The 20,394-nt window shown below is 42.7% G+C and overlaps 1 protein-coding gene across 5 annotated transcripts in view; it reads left to right on the top strand.

Annotated features, from left to right (window-relative positions):
- RSPRY1 (ring finger and SPRY domain containing 1) overlaps positions 1–20,394 on the top strand; it is a 39,906-nt gene that overhangs the window by 1,943 nt on the left and 17,569 nt on the right. For 2 of the 5 annotated variants that reach the window (XM_075765209.1, XM_075765212.1), the window contains exons 2-5: positions 9,959–10,142; positions 12,249–12,745; positions 16,791–16,843; positions 18,281–18,393. In XM_075765209.1, the coding sequence (XP_075621324.1) occupies positions 12,399–12,745; positions 16,791–16,843; positions 18,281–18,393 (513 nt within the window). In that variant the 5' untranslated portion in view covers positions 9,959–10,142; positions 12,249–12,398. Of the gene's footprint in view, positions 1–9,126; positions 9,233–9,958; positions 10,143–12,248; positions 12,750–16,790; positions 16,844–18,280; positions 18,394–20,394 lie in introns of those variants that run through there. The other 3 variants (XM_075765211.1, XM_075765213.1, XM_075765214.1) reach the window with 3 other exon arrangements.

Here is a 20,394-nt window from a genome sequence, read left to right as displayed (position 1 = left end):
TAACCCTTTGCTATTTCCCTGCTACACTAGACAAATCTCTTGGCGGTTCTCATCACCTACGAGCCATCCGAAATACTCTCGCGTATCTTGTCTCCTCTTGGGAATCCTGTGTTGGACTGTGGATTTCTGGAGGACTGTGCATTCTCAAAACTTGTCATATCACTTTAAGAGTCTAGGATGCTGTTAAATGTATTTTTCTTTTGCATTTATCCAAATGCAAAGAATTGATCTGTTCTTTGCTCTGGTCTAAATCCGGCCCATTTTTCTGCAAGTGCTTTTGCATGTGTCTTTGTTCTCTGCCGAAGCCCACTCAGCAAAAGAGGTCCTTTCTCCTGCTGGCACCCGTTCCCGTGTCCCTTCCTTTAGGACATTACTGTTACTGTTTTGTGCCCCAATCTCTGCTGTTTGTTCTCATTTATAAGTCTGGTTGAATAGGTTGTGTATTTCTCCTGGTGTGTTCTTTTTCAGATGCGTGAGGCACAACAGTAGCTACGTGATCGCTTCTTGTCTCTCCCTACTTCATCCAAACAGTCTCTCGAGGTTCCTGCTAACTCTAAAAGTTTTCAGCATCAGCTCTCCATCACTTGTGTAGGAAGCTCCTCCAGGATATTTAATGCCGTGTTATGCATCGCGCACGGCTCTTGTCATTACTCTTGCTTTTGCTGATGGTTTATTAGCTTAGCCTCGGTTATTTACCTACTCTTAGATTGCTTATACATCTAATTCAGCTAGTCCACACGCCTCCCTTATCTTAGCTGTCATATCAGTATGTGCTCCCAGGTAGGTGGGGTTATTGGTTTCCTTGAAGTCTTTAATTTTCCTTTTCATTTAGCTTCAGCCTCTTATACGTGGAGTTTGACTACAACACTTTACGTTAGCCACTCCGGTATCCTACTCTCTGGCTTCTTAATTCAGTGATCGCTCAGTGTCTCCCTTAATCTCACAGTTATCTTGTTCTGTGCCTTTCTTAATGCTCATTTTTTCTCTTGGAAGGGATGCGATGGTTTTCTGCACAACTTCTCAGTGCTTTTCCTTGGTATGTTTTCAGTATTTTCACATCGGAGCTCTTGGCTTTCAGCAGGTTTCATTTGCTGTGAGCCTCCTGGATGGGCTGGAATAGATTACTTACAGTATTTTGGTTCCTTCCTATAAAGTAGGACATCTCTCATACTCTGTCAGGTGATGTCAAAGTCCATTTCCCTCAAGCTTTTTGCTTGTTTGTTAAAATTAAGGAATAGAAGGGAGCTATTTAGTAGCCTAAGCAGTAAGTTAGTGATAAAGGTGGCGATTTTGTCATGGAATGCTTACTGGCCTGTTACTCTTTAGGCTTCTTTGTTCAAATTTCCTTTCACATCAGCATCTCCCCTAGCTGATAACGTATTGTATTTTGAAATGTCTCCTATTGGTCTCTAAGTCACTCAGATGTGTGGTGGTATCCTCACAAAATGGAGCAGAGCCCGTCACGTGCACCGTTAGGTTTCCCTCTTGACGCAGAGGCAGCCAGCTCAAATGCTGTCACCTTGTAGTAACTGGAAGGCAAGCTAGCGTGATGAAGCTCATCCCGTTCTGCTCCGCTGTCGGTATGGTGTGCTCAGCATTTTAAACTGTTTGGTTTTGGGGTGGGTTTTTTTTCCTCTCCTGAGCTTATGATTGCTCAGTGGACTTTGAATTTATTCCTTGCTTTAAAGTAGCACAGGCAGAGGTGCTGTGCCGGCATTTGTTGTCTTTCAGGTATCTCGTTAGAACTGTGTTGTGTCATTTTGTGCTTTGCATTTCCTCGTGTCCTGACAATACATTTTTGTTTTCCCTTCCCGCTTGGTATGCGGTGACTGTAAGGTTGGCATGGCGTGGCAGTGCCTGCATGTCTTTGTTTCCTCTTCTATTCATCATCATGTCGCTGAGGTCTAATATAAGTCAAATATTCATGCATGATTCACTAGGTTGTGTGACTGACCAACGCATCATGATCTCTTCAGCTGTGTTTGCGGTGGTCGGGTGCCCTGATCTACCACTGTTGTGGCCAACTTGTGCTTCAGACCTTTACCCAGCTCTGCCATGGGAACTTTGTCTATTTGGTGGGTTTTGCCCATTCGGTAGGGATGCTCGCTGGTTCAAAGTCTGGGCTCGTCATTTATTAATGTGTATTTATTGCCTAGGGTTCAGTGAGTCGCTGTGATCAGTCACAAGAAATCCATCCTTATCCTGATACATCTGTCCCTTGGAGAATTAGTGGTTTCTAAGCATGCAAAGCACTTGCAACTGTAGTTATTTTTCTCCCTTTTTAAGGCTTTTTTTGCTATAGGAAGTGCTTCACTTTTGCTTTAAGCTTCTGAATATCTGAGTGTTTTGCTGGACATGAGGAAAAGGACCCGAGTTGAGGACATCTTGATTTGAAGAATTGGCGTGGCTTCTTGGATTGCTTGCTTCAGTGCGTGTGCACAAACTGGTAGGAATCTAGATTGAATCATAGGTTAGAGGACAGTCGGTGAACTACATGCCAGGAGGCTGTGCCACTCATCTGTATTTTATACCTTTCTGGAGACAGTGGGACGTGCTAGAAAGTGATCTCAAAAAAAAAAAAAATCCAGCAGATATACTGATGTTCTTTTTTTTTATTCGTAAAAGTAAGGCTATCTGGTGGCGTGGAGAAGGCTGAGAATTCTTCACTGCTTTTAAAAACATTCACCTAATGGTGAATGAAGAATAATGTGTGTGTTTGCACTCAAACGCTGGTCACCCTAGAGTGAAAGATTTATTAAAAAAAAAAAAAAATTGAACAATGGGTGACTTCTCTCTTTAGAGCTTTTACCCCTCTGGAACTTTTTGTGAAGTAGTATCTAAATATAATTATCAAAAGAGTTTAATCTTGATTCTCCTGAAATTCCTCACAAAGTTATTTGGGAGAAGCCCCAGGTGACTGTGACTCTGTGTTCCTGATATTACAGGTTCCTGAAAGCTTTTTAAATTGTTCTTAAGCTTTCCACCTCTCTTGATGTGCAGCCATAACAAACTAGAATGGGTACGTGCTCTCATTTAAACCATTTTTAGACCGCCTTGTGAAACACGTACACGCCTGTCTCTGTGCCATGTCCTAACCCAGCTGCGCTGGTCTGAATTATCTCTCTGTCAGCCAGTCCCCTTCCTCTCCTTGGCCATGGAGCTCCAAAACCCACTGACCAACTTCCTCTGAGTTTCTTCATACAGGTGGATGCCTTAAAACACTATAAAAAAAATAAAATACTACAGCTCAGTGGTAGGAGCAGGATACCTGTGAGACCCAGAGTCCCCAGCTGTGCTGCTGACAGAAGTACTCGTTACACGTGGTCACCTACTCAACACCAGGATCTCTCCTGCAGCGTGTTTTCGTGTAGCAGGGCAGACAGGAAAGGTCCGCAAGGCAGAACCAGAAGAGACAAATGGGGAGAAATGAAGTTGGGGGGGTTTTGTTTGTTTTTTCCTCTTTAATAGGTGAGATAAGGGGTTCCAGTGCCCTGCCCAGAGCCGCACACCGAGTTCTTTAGACTTCAGCTCTGGAAGCCCCGCACTGGGGATCATGCTTCCCGTGAGTGCCTGAGGCAGGTTTGCTAACCTAGTGACCTACATGTTATATTTGACTCCGATGGCAGTCTTCTGAGCAGCTGTTGTATCCGTTTACCAGGGGAAAGAGAATCAGAAGGACATCTCTTGCAGTCCCGAACTGAGGCTAGCAAAGAAGAAGCTGCTGGCTTTCCATGGGTGGCAAGGAAGGTCACGAAACTGGCTCTTGGCTACAGGCACCAAAAGATCGGACCATTCTCCGATGCTGTTTGAATTAACAACAAGTGGAACTTTCTTCAGCCTGTTTCCTGCTGTGCTGTTAGGTTTTTCGTGTTTGAGATGATAACCAGTGTCACGAAATGACAAATTTGGTGAGGCTGAGAATGGGAGGGTCTAGACATCGTCTGCTCTGTGCTTTGCTCTCCGAGGCAGTTGTCAGACAGCCGACAACGCGAGCTTCCAACTGAGGCATCGCTGAATTTTTCAGCAATGTTATCAAAATCTTTCACACATCCAAAACTGTTTTCAGTGTATTGTATGCATTCATAATAGCTTAGTCATGCCATCTAGCTGGGCTCCTTTCCGTGGTCTACAGCAGGAGGCTGCTCTGCCTTCTACAGAGTAGTTCTGTACCTAACCTTCCTTTGAAAATGAGCCCAGCTCTGACAAACTGGAGAAACAAAAGCACTAAGATTAGTTGACAGACAAGAAAAAGCACGACTCCGGGATTTCACCATTTGGGCTCTGTTATACAAAGGCAGTGGTTTGCTGACAAGAATCTGCCCCTGCTTCCTGCAGTCCCTGCTTGTAGCGTCTTTCCATCGCCCCCGCTGCGGTCACTCAGGTGCCTCTGTGCTAGCCTAGATCTGGTTCCCATCGCAGGACTGTACTGTGTGCCTGTTTGAGCTGCTCGGTCTCTTGATTCGTCCCTCAAAATGCTTCTGTAGTTTATCTTTTGTTAATGTATGAGGTGCTTTAAACTACGTATGTGTTACTGCAGTTTACTACAATGAGTTGATCTCCCTGTAATTTAGGAGAACTCTTTCGTTAGTTTCTGGATAGTAATACAGGTAAAGCCCTATCCTTTCAAAAATGGGCTATTATTAAATTTACTAGAAAAAGCTTTATAAAAAAAATGCATTGTGGGGTTTTTTTTTGTGTTGCTTCTTTGCAATTCTGCTCCTCTGCTTGGTACCCAAAGAGTCCACACTTTCCTCCCAGTACTCTCTCTTCTGGAATTTCTTGGTCCTTGTTTTTTTCTTTTCCCAGTTTTGAATCCTGGTATCTTGAATGTTTTTTGTCAAAATTCAGCGAATTTGTTTATTGTCCATAACGTCTGTAACTTTCAGGGCCACAAGGAAGATTAACTTGCATTAACCGAAGGATTTATTTATAAGCCTCTGAATGAATGTCTGTGCCAAAACCTAACATGGTATAGCTAATCAATTCTATTTCGTGTGCTTGTATCCCTTCAGTTTGTAGGATTAGTGTTCCCTGCCATCTGCGGGGCGTTATCCTTATCTTCCTGCCGCTTCTGAAGCAGTGCGTTACACTCTGCTCCTTGGGCAACGGCTGAGCTCGTTCAGCTCTGCCACGTCAGCCTGCTGGAGGCAAGTCTTGTTCAGCTTCCCCCGGAGCTGTCAGATACCACTATCTCTTAAAAAAGATCATTATCTCAGATGCGTATTCATCTGCCTGAAAGCATGGCTTTGTCTCTGAAAAGAAACGTAATGACTTGTCTGTAGTTTGGGGAGGAGGGAATGGGGAAGTCCTGTTCCGCTGACTGATACCTGCGTTGCATGGGTGGTTTAGACGTTTAAAGCGTTAAAGCGGAGCTGAGGTTTTCTGAAGGTCACGGTACAAAGGACAGTTCCACCAAAATGCTCATGAGATGAGAAATGATGACCTCTGAGATGGGGAAACTAGGAGGTGGTAAATGCTTTGGTTTCTCTTTCAGAAAGAGCTGTAGCAGAACAGTCTGTGATGCTTGAGGAGCCCTGAGCGCTGGTGTCGCTGCGTCCAGAAGAAAGGGAAAACCTGGGCAGGGCAGGTGTCTCTTTACCAGGCCTACTTCAGAGACACTAGTTTAAGTGAGAAAGTGAAAAAACACTTTAAATCCATGTTGCAACTTCAGTCTTCCTCTACCAGCTTAAAAATAGACTTAAGAGAAGTAAAAATGCAAAGTAGTCCAATGTTCAGGTGACTATAAAATCTGACTTTCATAGTCAGTCTACAGAAAAAGAAACTACTGTGGTGGTAGTTAGTATCTGCTTCTTCTTTCTCCCTTGACTATTATCACATCAAGGCGAAGAAGAGATCAGATCCTTCAACTTCTCCATGTTTCTGACAAAGCTAGAATTACCCAGAGAAAACTACAGGGTTAAAGCCCGTTTTTTTTTGTGTAAGCCCTGCACAACCCTGGGGGTTTTCACTGAGAAGCGCTTGGGCAGAAGCTGGAAAGTTTGGAAACGTGATCAGTCCCTCTTGCTTTCTGTGAAGCAGGCACACTCAAGGTCAATCTGCTTCCAGTTTAGGGTGCTCTTACTACAGCGAGAAAGCAAACGACCGTGGCAACGGCTTTGTCCTGCGGATGATGACACACTGCATGCCAGTAAATGCTGTTTCCCATTGAGTTTTGACACTAGTCTTAACCCTCCGGGATATTTTTTAAGAAAATAGAGTTGAATTAGGGGTTTGCTTCAGATTACACAAGATAATGTTTGGTTACAACATGCAAAAGAACTAGCACAGCATTTACTGGCTCCTTCTGAAGCCTGCGGTCCACTTCTTGCGTGTGCTGCGTGGTGGCCACGCTGGACACCAAGTAGCTCTTTCTCTTTAGTTGCACAAGTTGTACAGTTGGGAGGTTGACCTCAGGTCTCAATGCGATCTCCTGAGAAAGTCTCAATTTCACGTTATAATTGTATTTAATTTACTGGAAATTCTTGGGTTTCATCACCTACCCCGATCATTTCAAAGCCGATACCCTCTCCATCTTACAAGAGCTTGTAGTTGCAAACAGGCTTCTTCCCTCTCTTATTCCTGTATCAAAGTTGATTATCTTGCAGCAATTCATAGCTGTTTCCTCCTTGTGGTAGTTTGAACTTTTCATCCAACTGCCACCACAAGTATTTCCATCTCTTCCTTTTTAGGAGCATCATTTCTTTGGGAAAGAAATGCTGAGGAAATATTTCTAATTATTTTATCTCCTTAATAGGAAGCTGCTGCCCAAAACTCTCAGTTTTGCATTCGAAAAACTGAAATTCGAAAAACTGTCAACTTTACAGTGTGGTTTGCTGACTGAGCTCCCATGTTACTCTGCTCTTGAGAGGAGAAATCGCTGGTCTTACTCTTGTACCAGTGGCAGAAACTGGAAAAGTGGTTCTAGCAGCTGAAACCCTCTCTACTCACTTATGTGCATGAGGGTTTTTTGTTTGCCTGGCAATGCACTCCATTTCATAGAAAGGAGAGGCATTTTCCATCATGAGACAGTATTATGGTTGGCTGTAACTGAATATTTGAGGGGATGAATCACCGACTCTCGGGCTGCGTATTGCAGAGAAAATGAGCCTAATGCCACTTGGAGCTGACTTCTCCATTGGCGTGCTCCATCGGGTGATCGAGAGGAGGCCTCCCTTGGGGAGGCCGGGCATCCGCGCTGCCAGGCAGGTGCAGGTCCACTCCAATAGCATTCGTCTCAATGGCTGATGATTTCAGCTTTCCCACTTGGACTTCCCGCTGCGGCAGGTTGGTCACTCTGTGCGGCGTGCAGCTCCTTCGTGCGTCCGCACGCGTGCTTGGGCCAGCCAGGAGAGCAGCTTTGCTGTGGTGGGGATGGTGGAGGAGCGCGGGGACACGGGAGGCTGCCGCCGCAGGGCTCCGGGGGTGCCCTCGCTGGCCTCCTCCGCAGGGAAAGCGTCCAGCTCAGATGACCGTGGTGATGGCTTTGTCCTGAAGATGCCAGTAAATGCTGTTTCCCATCGAGTTTTGACACTAGTCTTAACCCTCTGGGATCCGGGGCGGCCGTTCGGCGAGTGTCCCGCAGGTGCTCTCTGGTGTGAAGAAGGTGGTGTCGCACACTGCCGTTCTCTGCTGTTCCTGCAGGATCTGTTCAGAGAGAGATGTATCGGTGCCAGGTACTTCTTATAGAAGAAAAACTTAGATTTTGATCTTATGTTTGGCAATTTCCTAGTCCTGCATCCCAAAGTAACGTTCAATGGTCAGAATTCAGAGTAAATGGACAGTCCTGCCTGTCGAAAAGCCGGTACGGGCTGCTGCCTTTGCCATTTCTTGCACTTAAAAATGTGCGGTCAAGCTCTTATTAAAATACCATTTCAAAGTAAAGTAAAAGTGTTATCACTTTTATAAATCTGGCTGCTGTTGTGAACAGCTTTCATAGTTTTATCACTTCCTAAATTTGCCAAAAAATATTCCTTGGGCAAGTGCAAAGCTGATGGGATGGGGCTTTCAGGCACACATTGCAGTGTAGCTGAATGACACAAAATGGAGCTAATCGTGGGGAAAAGCGGTCACAGCTTTTAACATGGAGGACCTGTTTTCTTTCCATCCTGTAGCTTAGCTCGTGCTGGTGTTTTCGTGCACAGTTGCTTCATCTGAAGGCTTTCAGTTCTACTTTGACTTGCACTAGTTGTTTAAGAAAATGGTGTTTGCACCGTGTCATTGTAGCCCTGACGGGAGGCAATGGGTTTCTGTTCTAGCTGCCTTCCAGGGAAACTTGTTCTTTCTCTCCTGCTGGTGCTTAGGTGAATCTTAGCCGTTAGCTCATAACGTATTTGGGTTAAAGTGTGTTTTGAGGTGATATTAGAACACAAAAGGTAAAAGTCACACGCCATACTAAATTCTCCAATAGCATAATTTTTAAGAAAACCAGTACACTTTGGTTAACGATTGGTCACGGCCTTATAATGGAAGACTGCTAAATTTTAAAAGCGGTTGCAGAGACTTAGCTGCGTAACTACTGAAACAGAATTCAAATGGATTATGAAAGATTAGTTCTTTTCCTTCGCTGTGTTTTAACAGCAAAACAAGCGTGCAGCCTTTGTCTCGGGAGACGGAGCTATCTCGGGCGAGCGCACTGGGAGAGAGCCTCTTTGTCTGTGATCGTACGCTTGCGGGTATGCCCAGCCGTAAGTATCTGCTGCCAGGTGGGACAGGAGGCTTTTCTTGGGCTATCCCGATACTGCTGTTGTGATATGCTTGTTCTGCTCCTTGAATTTTCTTCTTCTTTTAGACAAAGTTTTTTTTAAAAAAAACAAACCTTTCTCTTTTATTCGCACAATATTTGCAAGTGGTTTTGGGATTAAACCCCCCATATTTTTGTGTCCAGGTTTTGCTAAGAGCAGGGATTTGCAAAAATTAGGCTTGAGGTTAAATTTTAAAATTTCTTTGCATCTCTGAATGCAGAGATTGTTACCTCGTATTGAAACAATAATATATTTCACCTTTCATGGTGTACAAAGTGCTTTTGGTTTTGTGTGTTGGTTGTGTCACTGAGGTCTCCGAGTTTGGACAGAAGCAGAATTGATCACTCTCCTTGCTTGCAGCTCCCCTCTCTGCTGTATTTCCCCGTTCCATCCTGCAGCTGACCTGAAGTTTGATATCTCCGTCCTCTTCACCTCAGCAGTGAGAGCGAGGGAGTCAGGACAGCCACTGGCAGCCTAATGCTAAAGTCATGGTTCATTATAACATTGTAAAGCTGTCCTTAAATACGCCAGCTCAAATGCAATCTAATACATCACTGGTTTAAACTATTTTTCTGAAAAAGCTTTTCCTTTGCACTCCAGACGCTCTCTTCATGCATTCATGCTCTGTCCAGACAAGCTGGTTTGCGAGGCGGATCCGTAGCGATCTCTTCTACCTTATGTTCCTAATTATTGAGCCTGTCAGTTTGTTTGGGGCTTGACAATGAACTCTTTGTACGTGACAGTAAGCGGCAGCCAAGCGAACGCTGTCAAACTCGGCTCTTTAGTAAATAAGGGGAGTTTATCCTGTCATTTCTCTTTTCCCTTTATCTAATCAACTTTTATAGTGTACTTGCTTTTATTTTCAGCTGTCCCTACTTGAGGGTGATCTGGAGCAGATATTATTGCTTCCCTTCTTCCTCCTGTAAGCAGTAATTTGAGGGGAGGAGTCGGTTGCTGCTCTGCACTTGGTGCTATGGGCTCTGGAATACCAAGGCTGTAAAGACAGCTTGGGTTTTCTGTAGCTGTGTCTAGTCCTAAACCTAGTAGATGGCAAAATGGTTTTTGAAGCCGTGAGAGAACTTCCCCCGTAAAGGCTGAATTTGGCTGAAAATAACAGCCTGGCTTGACGGCATGGCGGGTGTAGGGAGGAGGTGGCGTATGGCTGCCTTGGAGGCAGTTTCCCAATGAATTGTTCTTTCTTTTCCATCTGTCTTCAGGGACCCTTCGGCATAGTTCCCAAAAGTGAAAGCAGAGTCACCCGTCATGACTCACTGCCCACGATAAAGGCTTAGAGTCCTGCTCTTCCCGATACAGCTGCATCTGTGCCCTGAAGAAGTGCAGTCCACTTCTGCTACAGCGCTTTGAGAAGCCCAGCTATTCCTGAACCAAACACACTTGAGGGTGAGTTGACCATAATCGTTCGGTTTTAATCATGCTTTAAGTTGTCAACCAGGAAAATCTAGGTTTCAATAATCAGTTTTAATCTTGACTTATGTCTATTTTTGTTCCCTTAGGTAGGTTCTAACTCATTGCTAATCCCTAAAATACAACTTTTCCATACTCCTTTTGATGACAAGGTAGATTCACTCTCTTAACGTTTTCGTAAGCTACAGAACAGCTTAATTCAGATTCTAAATCTGTAACAGTTTTAGTATTGAGTATTATGTTACTAAAATGCCCTTAAATGATAGGGTTTCATAAATACATGCATATTTTTTCCCTTAGGAAGACATGTTTTGCATTTAACATAACTAGCTCTTTTTTTTTAAAGAAAAAAACCCAACAAAAATAACTCCAAAATTCAACAACTGTCTCCCACACCCTTTGAAAATCATTTGAACCAGTTGTGATCTTACAGAATTCTGTTTAAGATCTGTGCAATCTGTATTGGCACCCTCACATCTGCTTTTGACTTGCTGACAGAGATGCTAACAGCTATACTGGCTGAGATGGAAGGACTCCAGAGCCTGGTGTCCCACCTCGTGTTCTGGTCAAACTGCTTAGAGAGTCAGGCAAGTGTGTCGTGATGCTGAAACCCTTTTAATGATTTGTGGTTTAGGAATTTCTTCAAGAAGTCAAGATCTTGTATTTTTCTGTAATTAATATCCCTTGAGGGACTTTTTTTTTTTTTTCCCCCTAGTTAGCCTTCAGTTAATTTCTTAATACTGAACTTTTCACTGTCCTAAAAGAAGATAAGGTACCTCAAACTGCAGAAGAGTCTGTGAGAGCTCGTTTGCGGTGCTTTTCTGGTGACAACTGTACACACAGAGACTTGCTCGTATGGCCAGTGCCTGGCTTCCCAAATAATGTTGTTACCACATGGCAGCCAGCAATTGCACGGCTGCCACTTGGCTTCCATGGTGTGGCTTCGTATACGAAAGGCGGTCACTGTCTTTGACTTTCTTTTAATTTTATGGTGCTACACATTAGCTGTTAAATAGATTATTTAATAATTGTAGAATAGTAATAACCTGTTACAGGATGTTCACCGTAATTTCTAGCTTAAATGCTAAACTTCATTCTTAAGAGAATAACATGAGTTTAGTCTTAAGTTATTTATTCTAGCATGCTTGAAGTGCATGAGTAGTGAAATGCTGTCTTTTGTAGGGCTTTATTTTAGTGAGACTTTATATAATGTTCTATAGAAATATACCCCGTGGCTTGAAAAATAACTTGTAACGAGGCAGGGGTTTGAAACCTTTTGTTCTTGCTAGCATTCTCAGTTCAGTGATTCTGTCCTACAATCCCACTTACTAATGGGCCTGTATTTGATCCAAACCATTTGAATCAAGAACAAAAGAATGGCTGAAACAGTCTTGGTTCCTAAAAAGGGAAGAGTGGCTTGACGCTAGATCCAAACAAGCACACAACCTGCACAGCAAACACCCCTTTCAAAATCCCAGTTAGATTTATAGGCATTAAAATGGTGTCTGTAATTCCTGTTTATTTCAGGGTTGGTACTTGATGCTTCTTGGGTGAGAATCCAGTTGATGTGGGCACATTCCAAAAAGATGTGTTTATGTGCAGATGGACTAAACACTCGGTTCACTGTCTAAATCTAATATTGTAGAGTCTGTCTGGAAATGATACTGAATATTCCTGATGTGAAATGAGAACCTTAAACATGCAGCCTTTACTTGGGTAGCTTGAGCAGTGTGTCTCTGTGTAGGGTAAAGAACAAATGAAACTGTTAATACTTACCACTTAGAGGGTAGCAGTGTGCTAGATTTAGGGACAAAGTTGTTCCTCTGCATCCAAAACCCATAGAAGAGCTGGAAAATAATAGGTAGTGTAGAAAGGAAGAGTGTGTGGGCAGGAGCTACTCACCCAGTGAACTTCCTACTCCTCCTCTTCCTTCCTCTCCCCTCCCTGCAACAGACTTCAGGTACAAACCTTACATTTCCGAGGTGCTTTATCCACCAAGACTGATTCTGTTTTCTAAAATAGGAATTCTGTTATTCATTAGAAGTAGTAACACTGACTCTTGTTTTGGGTTTGCTTTTTCAGACCTCCTTCTGGATGACCCATGTGTATTATAACCGATTATATCGGAAACTAAGTCTCCAACTTCCTATTCATTCCAGCTGGTAGCAACGCTTATAATGCAAAAAAATCACAATTCAGGATCACACAAACACTACTCTTAAAACTTTCTAGATGATTGTAGTTGCTTTGGTTGTGTTCTATGCTAGCAGAAGCCTTTTTCAAGGTTTACTGTTGACTCTAGAGCACCACATTCCCCGCTTACTGGGAGCCTTGGGGGCTAGCAATATGGGAAACTCGTGTGTTTGCCGTGATGACAGCGGAGCAGAAGACAACGTGGAATCTCGGAGTCGGCAAACGGAGAACAGTAGAGTACACGTACCTGAAGCAAGAAGCCACCCAAGGGACCCTGTCCGTCCGCCCAGGAGGGGTCGAGGGCCTCACGAACCAAGAAGGAAAAAACAGAATGTGGATGGGCTAGTACTTGACACACTGGCTGTAATTCGGACATTAGTAGATAAGTAAGTACCTCCTCAAGGAATCATTCAACATGAATGAAAATGTTCTTGTCTTCTCTCAAACTGTGACTCCATCCTCTCACCGATCTACACCTGACCCTCCCTGAAGCAGCCGCGTGTTTCCATCTGGAGGCTTAGGAGAGGAGCACCTTTCCTAGGTAATAGAAGTAGCTCCTGAATGCCCAGGTACAGACTCTTCCAGGAGCTGAGGAGCTTTCTCACAGTTCCTGTATGGGCCTACACCCAGGTGGGATGAGGAGTGTGCTCAGTATTTCTTACCTGGCATAGATACCCAGTTTAGGAAGCAGTGAATGCTCCAGAGTTTGGGAACTTTCATCCTAAAAATTGGTTGTTGTATAAGACTTCTGTTTTCAGGCTGTATTTACTGCTTTGGAAATGGTTAAGCAAAACGGAGAGCTTTGATCTTTGTTAGCTTGTATAAACAGACTGAGGTTTTCTTTCCAGTTATAAGTCTGACTACTTTTTAAAGACTGCATGTTGTGACTGTTCAACTCATGATCCCAGTATTGCATTCCTTGCATGCTCAAAGCATCCATTAAGGGTGTGGGGGATATTTATGGATTCATCCTTATTTTTATAGTTTTGTGTTGCTTTCTACAAAGCTTTAAAAGGACCTTCAAAATGATGCGTTAAGTTAGCTCATCCCCTTTTGGGCTACGAGTTGGAAAGGCCAAATCAGAAAGAAAAATGCTATTGTAGCATCACAGCTGGGGTTGAGTGGTGGATGAGGCTCAGGATAAGTGACCCTTGATTCATATACCTGCATCATTACTCTGGAATGTGCCTGCAGAGCAGGAGTTTGCCTTCCTGCTGTAAAATACTTTAAATGGAAGTACCTGGACATATATATTTATTTATTTTCTGAACATTTAAATCTAAGGGGTTTTTTTAACAGGTTTTATTTTGTGGTCTGTCTTCAAATCATTAAATTAAGATCATGGCAATTTTTTTTTGAGTCTCTCCCTAATCGCACATGCCTTCCCCTTTCCCCTAAGTTCAGCTTCTTAAGCTGTTTCACAATGCTTTTGTGCATAGTTGATCCTGTTCCTGTGGGTCTTGCAATCAGTTTTGTAATCATGTAAGCACTTTCCTATGCTACTGAGGGACACTAAGCAGAGTTATTTCGCTGGTGCTGGAATCCTCTTTCTGACAAATTCCTGAAAGCGACTGTATTTTTTTTTTAATACAGATTCCAGTGAAATACTTTCTTAGGCTCACATAATCACACAGGTTGGAAGAGGACCTCTTGACGTTCATCCACTCCAGCCTCCCGCTTAAAACCAAGTCTAGCAGGAGGCTCAGGGCCTTATACAGTCAAGTGTTGAACATCTTCAGAACATATAGATTCTCCACCTCTTTGGGTCCCTGGTCCACTGTTTGACCACCTCCATGGCTTAAATAAGTAAATATTTTTAAAAGTTGGAATTTCCCATGTTCCAACACATCCCTGTTGCCTCTTGTCCTGCTGCTGTACACCTCCGAGAAAAGCCCAGCTCTTTCCGCCCTTTACCATTCCGTAGTTGCAGACAGCAATGTGATTTCTCCCCCTTTCCACTACCCCCCCTTAAGGATGAACAAACCAATTTCTCTTGCTTCTGCTTCTATGCCGCGTTCTCCGGCCCTCAACCATCTTGGAAGCTCTCGGCTAGACACGCTCCCCTATAGCAATGTCTGTCTTGTCCTGGAGAGCCCAGAAGTGGGCTGGACTGGTATACTGGTTTCCTTGTTTGATATTAAGGCAGTCAGTAAGACACAGCTGGTTTTATAACACAACTACTATGTATTACAAGTTGTTGCAGATAAGACAAAGACCTACGGCTATGAATAACAGAGGGGTCTGTTCACGAGGCAAGCTATCTAAATGTGTCTGGAAAAAAGTGTGTAAGGAGTCTTTCTCCTAGACTGAAGCTAATGATAGCCCTTTTTAGATAAATAGGAACGCTCACTTGGGAAAAAAAGTAAAATCCATGTCTGGAAACCACAGGTTTCAGTGTGAGTGAGAGACTGTATGAATAAGTATGTTCCATTATTGCCTGTTCCCCTGAAGCCTAATTTGCAGTTTTGAAAATAACACAACTAAAGGAGATGGTAGGGAAGCTGACAAATCTCTTTAAGTCAAAAAATGTGCAAGAATAAAGTCAAACTAAAATGAAACCACGTAAGTAAGAGGTCACAAATACAGACTTCAGTGTGATAGTACAACCTGGAAAAGGAAAGATAGCAATCTAAAGAATGGAAAGCAAAACTTTTTCTGACAATTTTTTTTCCAAATTCTGTACTAGAAGTTAATGGATGGGGACACCGAGATGGATTGTAAATTAAGTTGCTATACTGTGATCTGCAATGAACAGTTGCTTTCCCTCTTTGATGTTTGTTTGGGGTTTCTTGTTTATGGGTTGTTTGGGGGGGGGTTTTGTTTGTTTTTTATCAAATCCCAAAGTTCAGACCTAAAACATACCTGACAACTGCTTTTTCCTCCCATACCTAGAGATAACTCCTTTCTAGAAGGACAGGAGTTAAGTTTCATTTCCTAGCTTCAGAAGAATACTTACTGATTTTTTGAGTTTATATGAAGTGCTGCCTTACAAATTAAGAAATTAGCAAAATGACTGCTTTGTTCCTAAATGAGGAAGGTGGGGATGTTTGGAAATGAAGTAGTTAAAATGGGAAATCGGTGGGACAGGACCGTCCTTTGCTCAGTGCCCGTACTGCTAACGCCTCCTACCCCTGGCAGAATCAGAAATCCGGCTGCGAAAAACTTCCTCCTCCTTTATTGTAGCCTTTACTTGTACTTAGTGGTTTTTTGGTGTTTTTTTTTTCTTCTTTAAGTCTTTACATCCTTTCTCTTGAGGTAATTCTGCTTGCATCATTGCACTACTTTTTCCTGCGGGGGAGATTAGTTTCTAGAAAGGCAAAGAGATGGGGAGGGGGGGAGGTGAGGAGGGAATATTTGTTTCCAATGTTGTGGCAATATAAAAATGTGTTTAAACTTCAGCATTTTCTTGTGTAAATATTTGAGTGTTAATTTTTTTTGTAAGAAAATAATGTATTTTAATCATATATCTTTAGTCAAAACTGAGTTTTTCCTCTTCTTTTATAATTAATCCCTCCAAATTAGGTAGCTTTATTATCTGCATGATTAATTGGTGTTGAAACTTTCTAAAAATTCATCTGTATTTAGCTTTTCTGGTTTCATTTCAGGATTGTGTGATAGAAATGGAGTGTGGCGCGTATCATTGTAAGCCTGGGGTTAGTTCACAATGCCTCCGTAGCGCTGAATAAAGCATTTAGGACGTGCTGCTGCACCAGCTTTTTCTGGATCTGGAGACGGTTACTGAGTAGGATTTGGAGACCTTATTTTAGGTGCTCTCCATGGCAGTGCCCGCTCAGATGAACAGATACGCACTGGTCTTGCCATCGCTCCAGCAAACTAGATTGGGGAACTGATTTAATTGAACTTTGTATGTTTTTCACATTGGAAACGGAATTGGGTTAAATATCGTCTGTTAAACTGCCTTAACTATTTCTTACGGCTCTTGTTAATGAGTGTGAAGTCTGTGATGGTGTTAGGTGGCTTGCTTTTCAGTTTTGTGGGGATTTTTAATGTATTTATATACTTAACAGAGAATTTCTAGGGGAAAAAAAGCATGTTTAAGCTGTGTCCCTTGTGCACTGCTCTTGGTTCGCATCATGACCTCGGACATATAGTCTCTTGTTACGTACTCTGAGGAACCTCACTAATGAAGAGCACTAAGCCTAAGCATTATGTTTAGCTTTTAGACATGCAGATATGGATCACCATTTCATTTATCAGCTATTGTAGATGTGCAGATGTTGACTTTAAGCCAGAAAAAGGCTGAAATCCCATCTGTGTCTCAGATCTGAAAACAGCATTAGCAGTCTGCAGCCTACGTGACTCCCTTTTGCTAAATACTTACTAGATGCATTTTCTGTGTGTTATCATTTTATTTGGTGTGTTATGTTGATAGTTGTGCATAAATTTTGACCTGTGTAATATCTCTTTCAGTGACCAGGAGCCTCCTTATTCAATGATCACGTTGCATGAAATGGCAGAAACAGGTATCAAGGCACTGTGTTGGGCGTTTCAGTTGTGACTCCAAAGCAAAAAAAAACCCTTTTCTTTGCGAAAAAAAACACGTACTAGCAGTATGCGTACAACCTGCTGTAGCGCTAGGGATGTGGGATCCAAAACACAGTTCTGCCCTTCAGAAGCTTCACTGGGCTCATTTGCCTCAGTCTTTTGAACTCTGTTGAACTTCCTACGTGAACTCTCCAGGAGCAGCCAACGGGTGGCTGCAAACACATTGTAATGGCGTTAAACTGTAAGCCACAGAGAATGTCCATCTGCAGTAAGGCAGAAACAATCCATGTGTGTATGTAGACATGGTTTAAATCCATGTGCTCCACTGTTGGCAAACAGCACATACTTTTTGTCTTGGCTTTTGCTATCCTTAGACCTCTGCTTGATTGATGTAGTTGTTCCAACCTCATCCCTAAGGAGTCCTGCAAGATGAGCCGTGTTTGTGCCAGGGCTGGTTTGTCTGTGTTCTCCCAGCTCAAGACCTCCACCAAATTTCTGGTTTAGGTGAATTTTGGTCTCTCTTAGTAGAGTTGGTATTGATCTTAGGAAATTTATTTCTATATCAAAATAAATTAATCAACCTGATGAGATATTACAGCAATTCAGTAAAATGGTTTTTTGGGGGTACATGCTAACAAAACTCAAACCCCAATATGTTACTGATATTTACTTGTCATTGTTGAAGGGAGCGCTAAGTCTCTTCGACCTCCCTCGCTCCCTCACCTGTATGCAGATACAGGCTCCATCTTTAGTTTCACTGTTAAGGGAACTAATTTCTTGTCAATCCAAACCTGTCTACTTTATCAGTAGTTTAACATCTTGGGTAGGTTATTGTTTACTTGCAAGTAGAAGCCCTTGTCTAGTCATTAATCAGTGAGAGTAGTTCCATCGGAAAGCAAACTTTCTTTAGACCACCAGGCATGGCACAAGCTCATGCAGTTCCTCTGAGATCTGTGTTTCTCAAGGGAACTCAAGAAGAGTGCTCTGATTCTGGCTAAAAGAAACACTTCTTTAGTGTCATCGTGGATGCAGCATTTAACACTTAAGAGTTGACATTGGACTCTGAACTCCTGAGTATCACAAAGTGCTTGTCCGTACTGGTCATGAGTGTCCCTTCCTGATACTAGTGGGAACTGAAAGATGCTCTGCCCTGGGCAAGAGTGTTCTCCAAGCAGTAGAGGTGTTCACTATTACCCAAGCTGCTGTAAACTTTTCTCCTTGAATTTAAACTTCTAAACTATGGCATGCTAAGACATTGATCTAAAAAGTAGACTGTTGGGATTTTTTTTTCCTTTTTCCGAGTGTCTGTAAACTCACTGGGTAATTTTGAGGAGTTTTCAACTTGTGGCTGTATTTTGACCGCTTCAGAATTGCAGTGTTAATTCTGAGTGTTACTTCTGTTTTGTGGTTGGCAGATGAAGGCTGGTTGGAAGTTGTCCAATCTTTAATTAGAGTTATTCCATTAGAAGATCCTCTGGGACCAGCTGTTATAACGCTACTACTCGATGAATGTCCACTGCCAACAAAAGTGAGTCTGAACCGTGTGTATTTATCTGTGGCTGAGTTTCAGTTCCTCAGGGTTGCCACACCCAGGAGAACTTCTGGGTGGGTTTGGACAGTGATGCAAGACTCTGTTAGCTGTTCTGAAAATGGGTGTAACTTGTAACTTTGAGTAATTTGTGGTGGCTTGGTATCTAATTGCTATTTAATGCTAGAAGTACTGGCGGGGTTGGGGGGGAGGGAAATAAAAGCTACATCTAGCCCGTGGGGAAGAACGAGAGACCTTTGGTCTTGAGCTGCCGTTCTTGCTGCCCTCTCCTGCCCCGCGGTGCGCGCACGCTGTGCGGTGAGGGTGTACAGGTGCTGCAAAATCGGTACAAGCGCTGCCATCTTGTTCTGGAGTTGTGAAAGCTGCGCATCTACACGTCACTACTGAATTTGTTCCTGCCCTGCGCATAAGGAATGCAATGCAAGCGGGCGTGTTAAACAAATTACGTTTGTTAACTATGAAATATCTAGGTACAGTTTTTGCAAACTTGAAATTCTTTTTTATTTTTTTTTTTTTTTACTGATCACTAATCTGTTTTTTGGCTGGAAAGATGACCCGAGGTGTTCATACTCTGTTGGTGTTGGTACGGGTGTCTCAGTGAGAGCCTCAAGTGCTTCAAGATGCTAACCTTTAAATGTAGTGATTGTACAGAGAACTTGTCTGTCTTCAAATGCTTGTCATGATCTCATTTCATCAGAAATGGATGATGACATTGCATCTTTCACTTATCAATCTACTTCTCATGCTGCCAATTTTCATTTTCAATTTGCATCGTTAGGGATATACATAAAAAGCTGGTGGCTTTTTGTTTTCTGTAAATGTGTGGGTGGCTGGAGAGCTAATCAAGCTCGCTAACTACCTGAAGTGGTTTTTCTTCCTCTAGGCTATTGATTAAAGTTATCTGAGACTGCTGAACAAGTTAAATGTTATATGATGGCTCTCTCAGACTGCAAAATTATTTTGAAAACAAAGCTGTGACTAGAATCTTTGCCTGCTTTGAAAAAGAAACCAGGAAATGGAGACCACTGTGAATGCTCCATGGGAAGGGTGATTTTGTATTTTTTTTTTATTCAGCTGTACAATGTACTTGGCAATCAAATGATTTGGTTTTTTTGAAAAGCCACATCACTTTTATTTAGGTACTTTAATTTTAAGGAGTTAGCTATGAAATAATTGACCTTAAGACAAAAAGAATAAGATGCCTGTTTCTAGGGTGCACAGAGGGGTTTTTTTCCCCGCGCAATCTCCTTAATTCACAAGGAGCTGCAGTTGTGGGATCTGCGGGTCACGTGCAGCCTAGTAAAACGTTTGCTGCTGTTCATTTTCTTTCTATTCAGGGTAAGTTTAAATTTTTGGTCTTAAGGGTTCTAACTCAGTGCCCTACTTCTGTGACGGCTGGAGAACAGCAGCAGGCTGTATTTCATTTTCTGTTATTGTAGGCTATGAAGGCCATAAAGTTAAAATGGCAGTGCAGTAAACTGTTTATTCTACAAAGTATTTAACTCAAAATAGTTGATCTCTGTGACGGTTCTAATAATGGCTAAAAGCAGTATCAGAGTATGTCAAGAGTCTAATTTTAGTGAGGCTTTTCCATTCCAAGTCCGGCTCAGTTATCCTTTCTTCTTTCTCTAGTCTTCCCCCTTAGTGTCAGTCCTGTTCATCAGTTCTGGTTTCATGGCTTTTCTTTTGGGAACGTGGAACTTTTCAGCAGTATCTCTGCACAACCTCAGACTCAGTGCAGTAAGCTGGTTTGAGTGTGGCTCAGAACACAATTCAAAAAAAGTATCTATTCAGTTTGAGCAGTACTCATTTTTTTTCTCCAAATGGCCTGCTGATGACTTCAACAGGAGGAGTTCTTCTATTTTAATTAGATTCTAGCCTCAGATTATGCAGTTTCAATCTGAACCAGCTGAAACTTTCATGAAGTCTGGAAAGTTGAGGGGCATTTGGAACTCTGCAGGGTGGGGTTCTCTCTGGGGG

This window comes from Balearica regulorum, chromosome 13, assembly GCF_011004875.1.
Source record: "Balearica regulorum gibbericeps isolate bBalReg1 chromosome 13, bBalReg1.pri, whole genome shotgun sequence".
NCBI classification, from domain to species: Eukaryota; Metazoa; Chordata; class Aves; order Gruiformes; family Gruidae; genus Balearica; species Balearica regulorum.
Note: the sequence above shows the minus strand (reverse complement) of the source record. Positions and strands in the feature narration are given on the sequence as shown.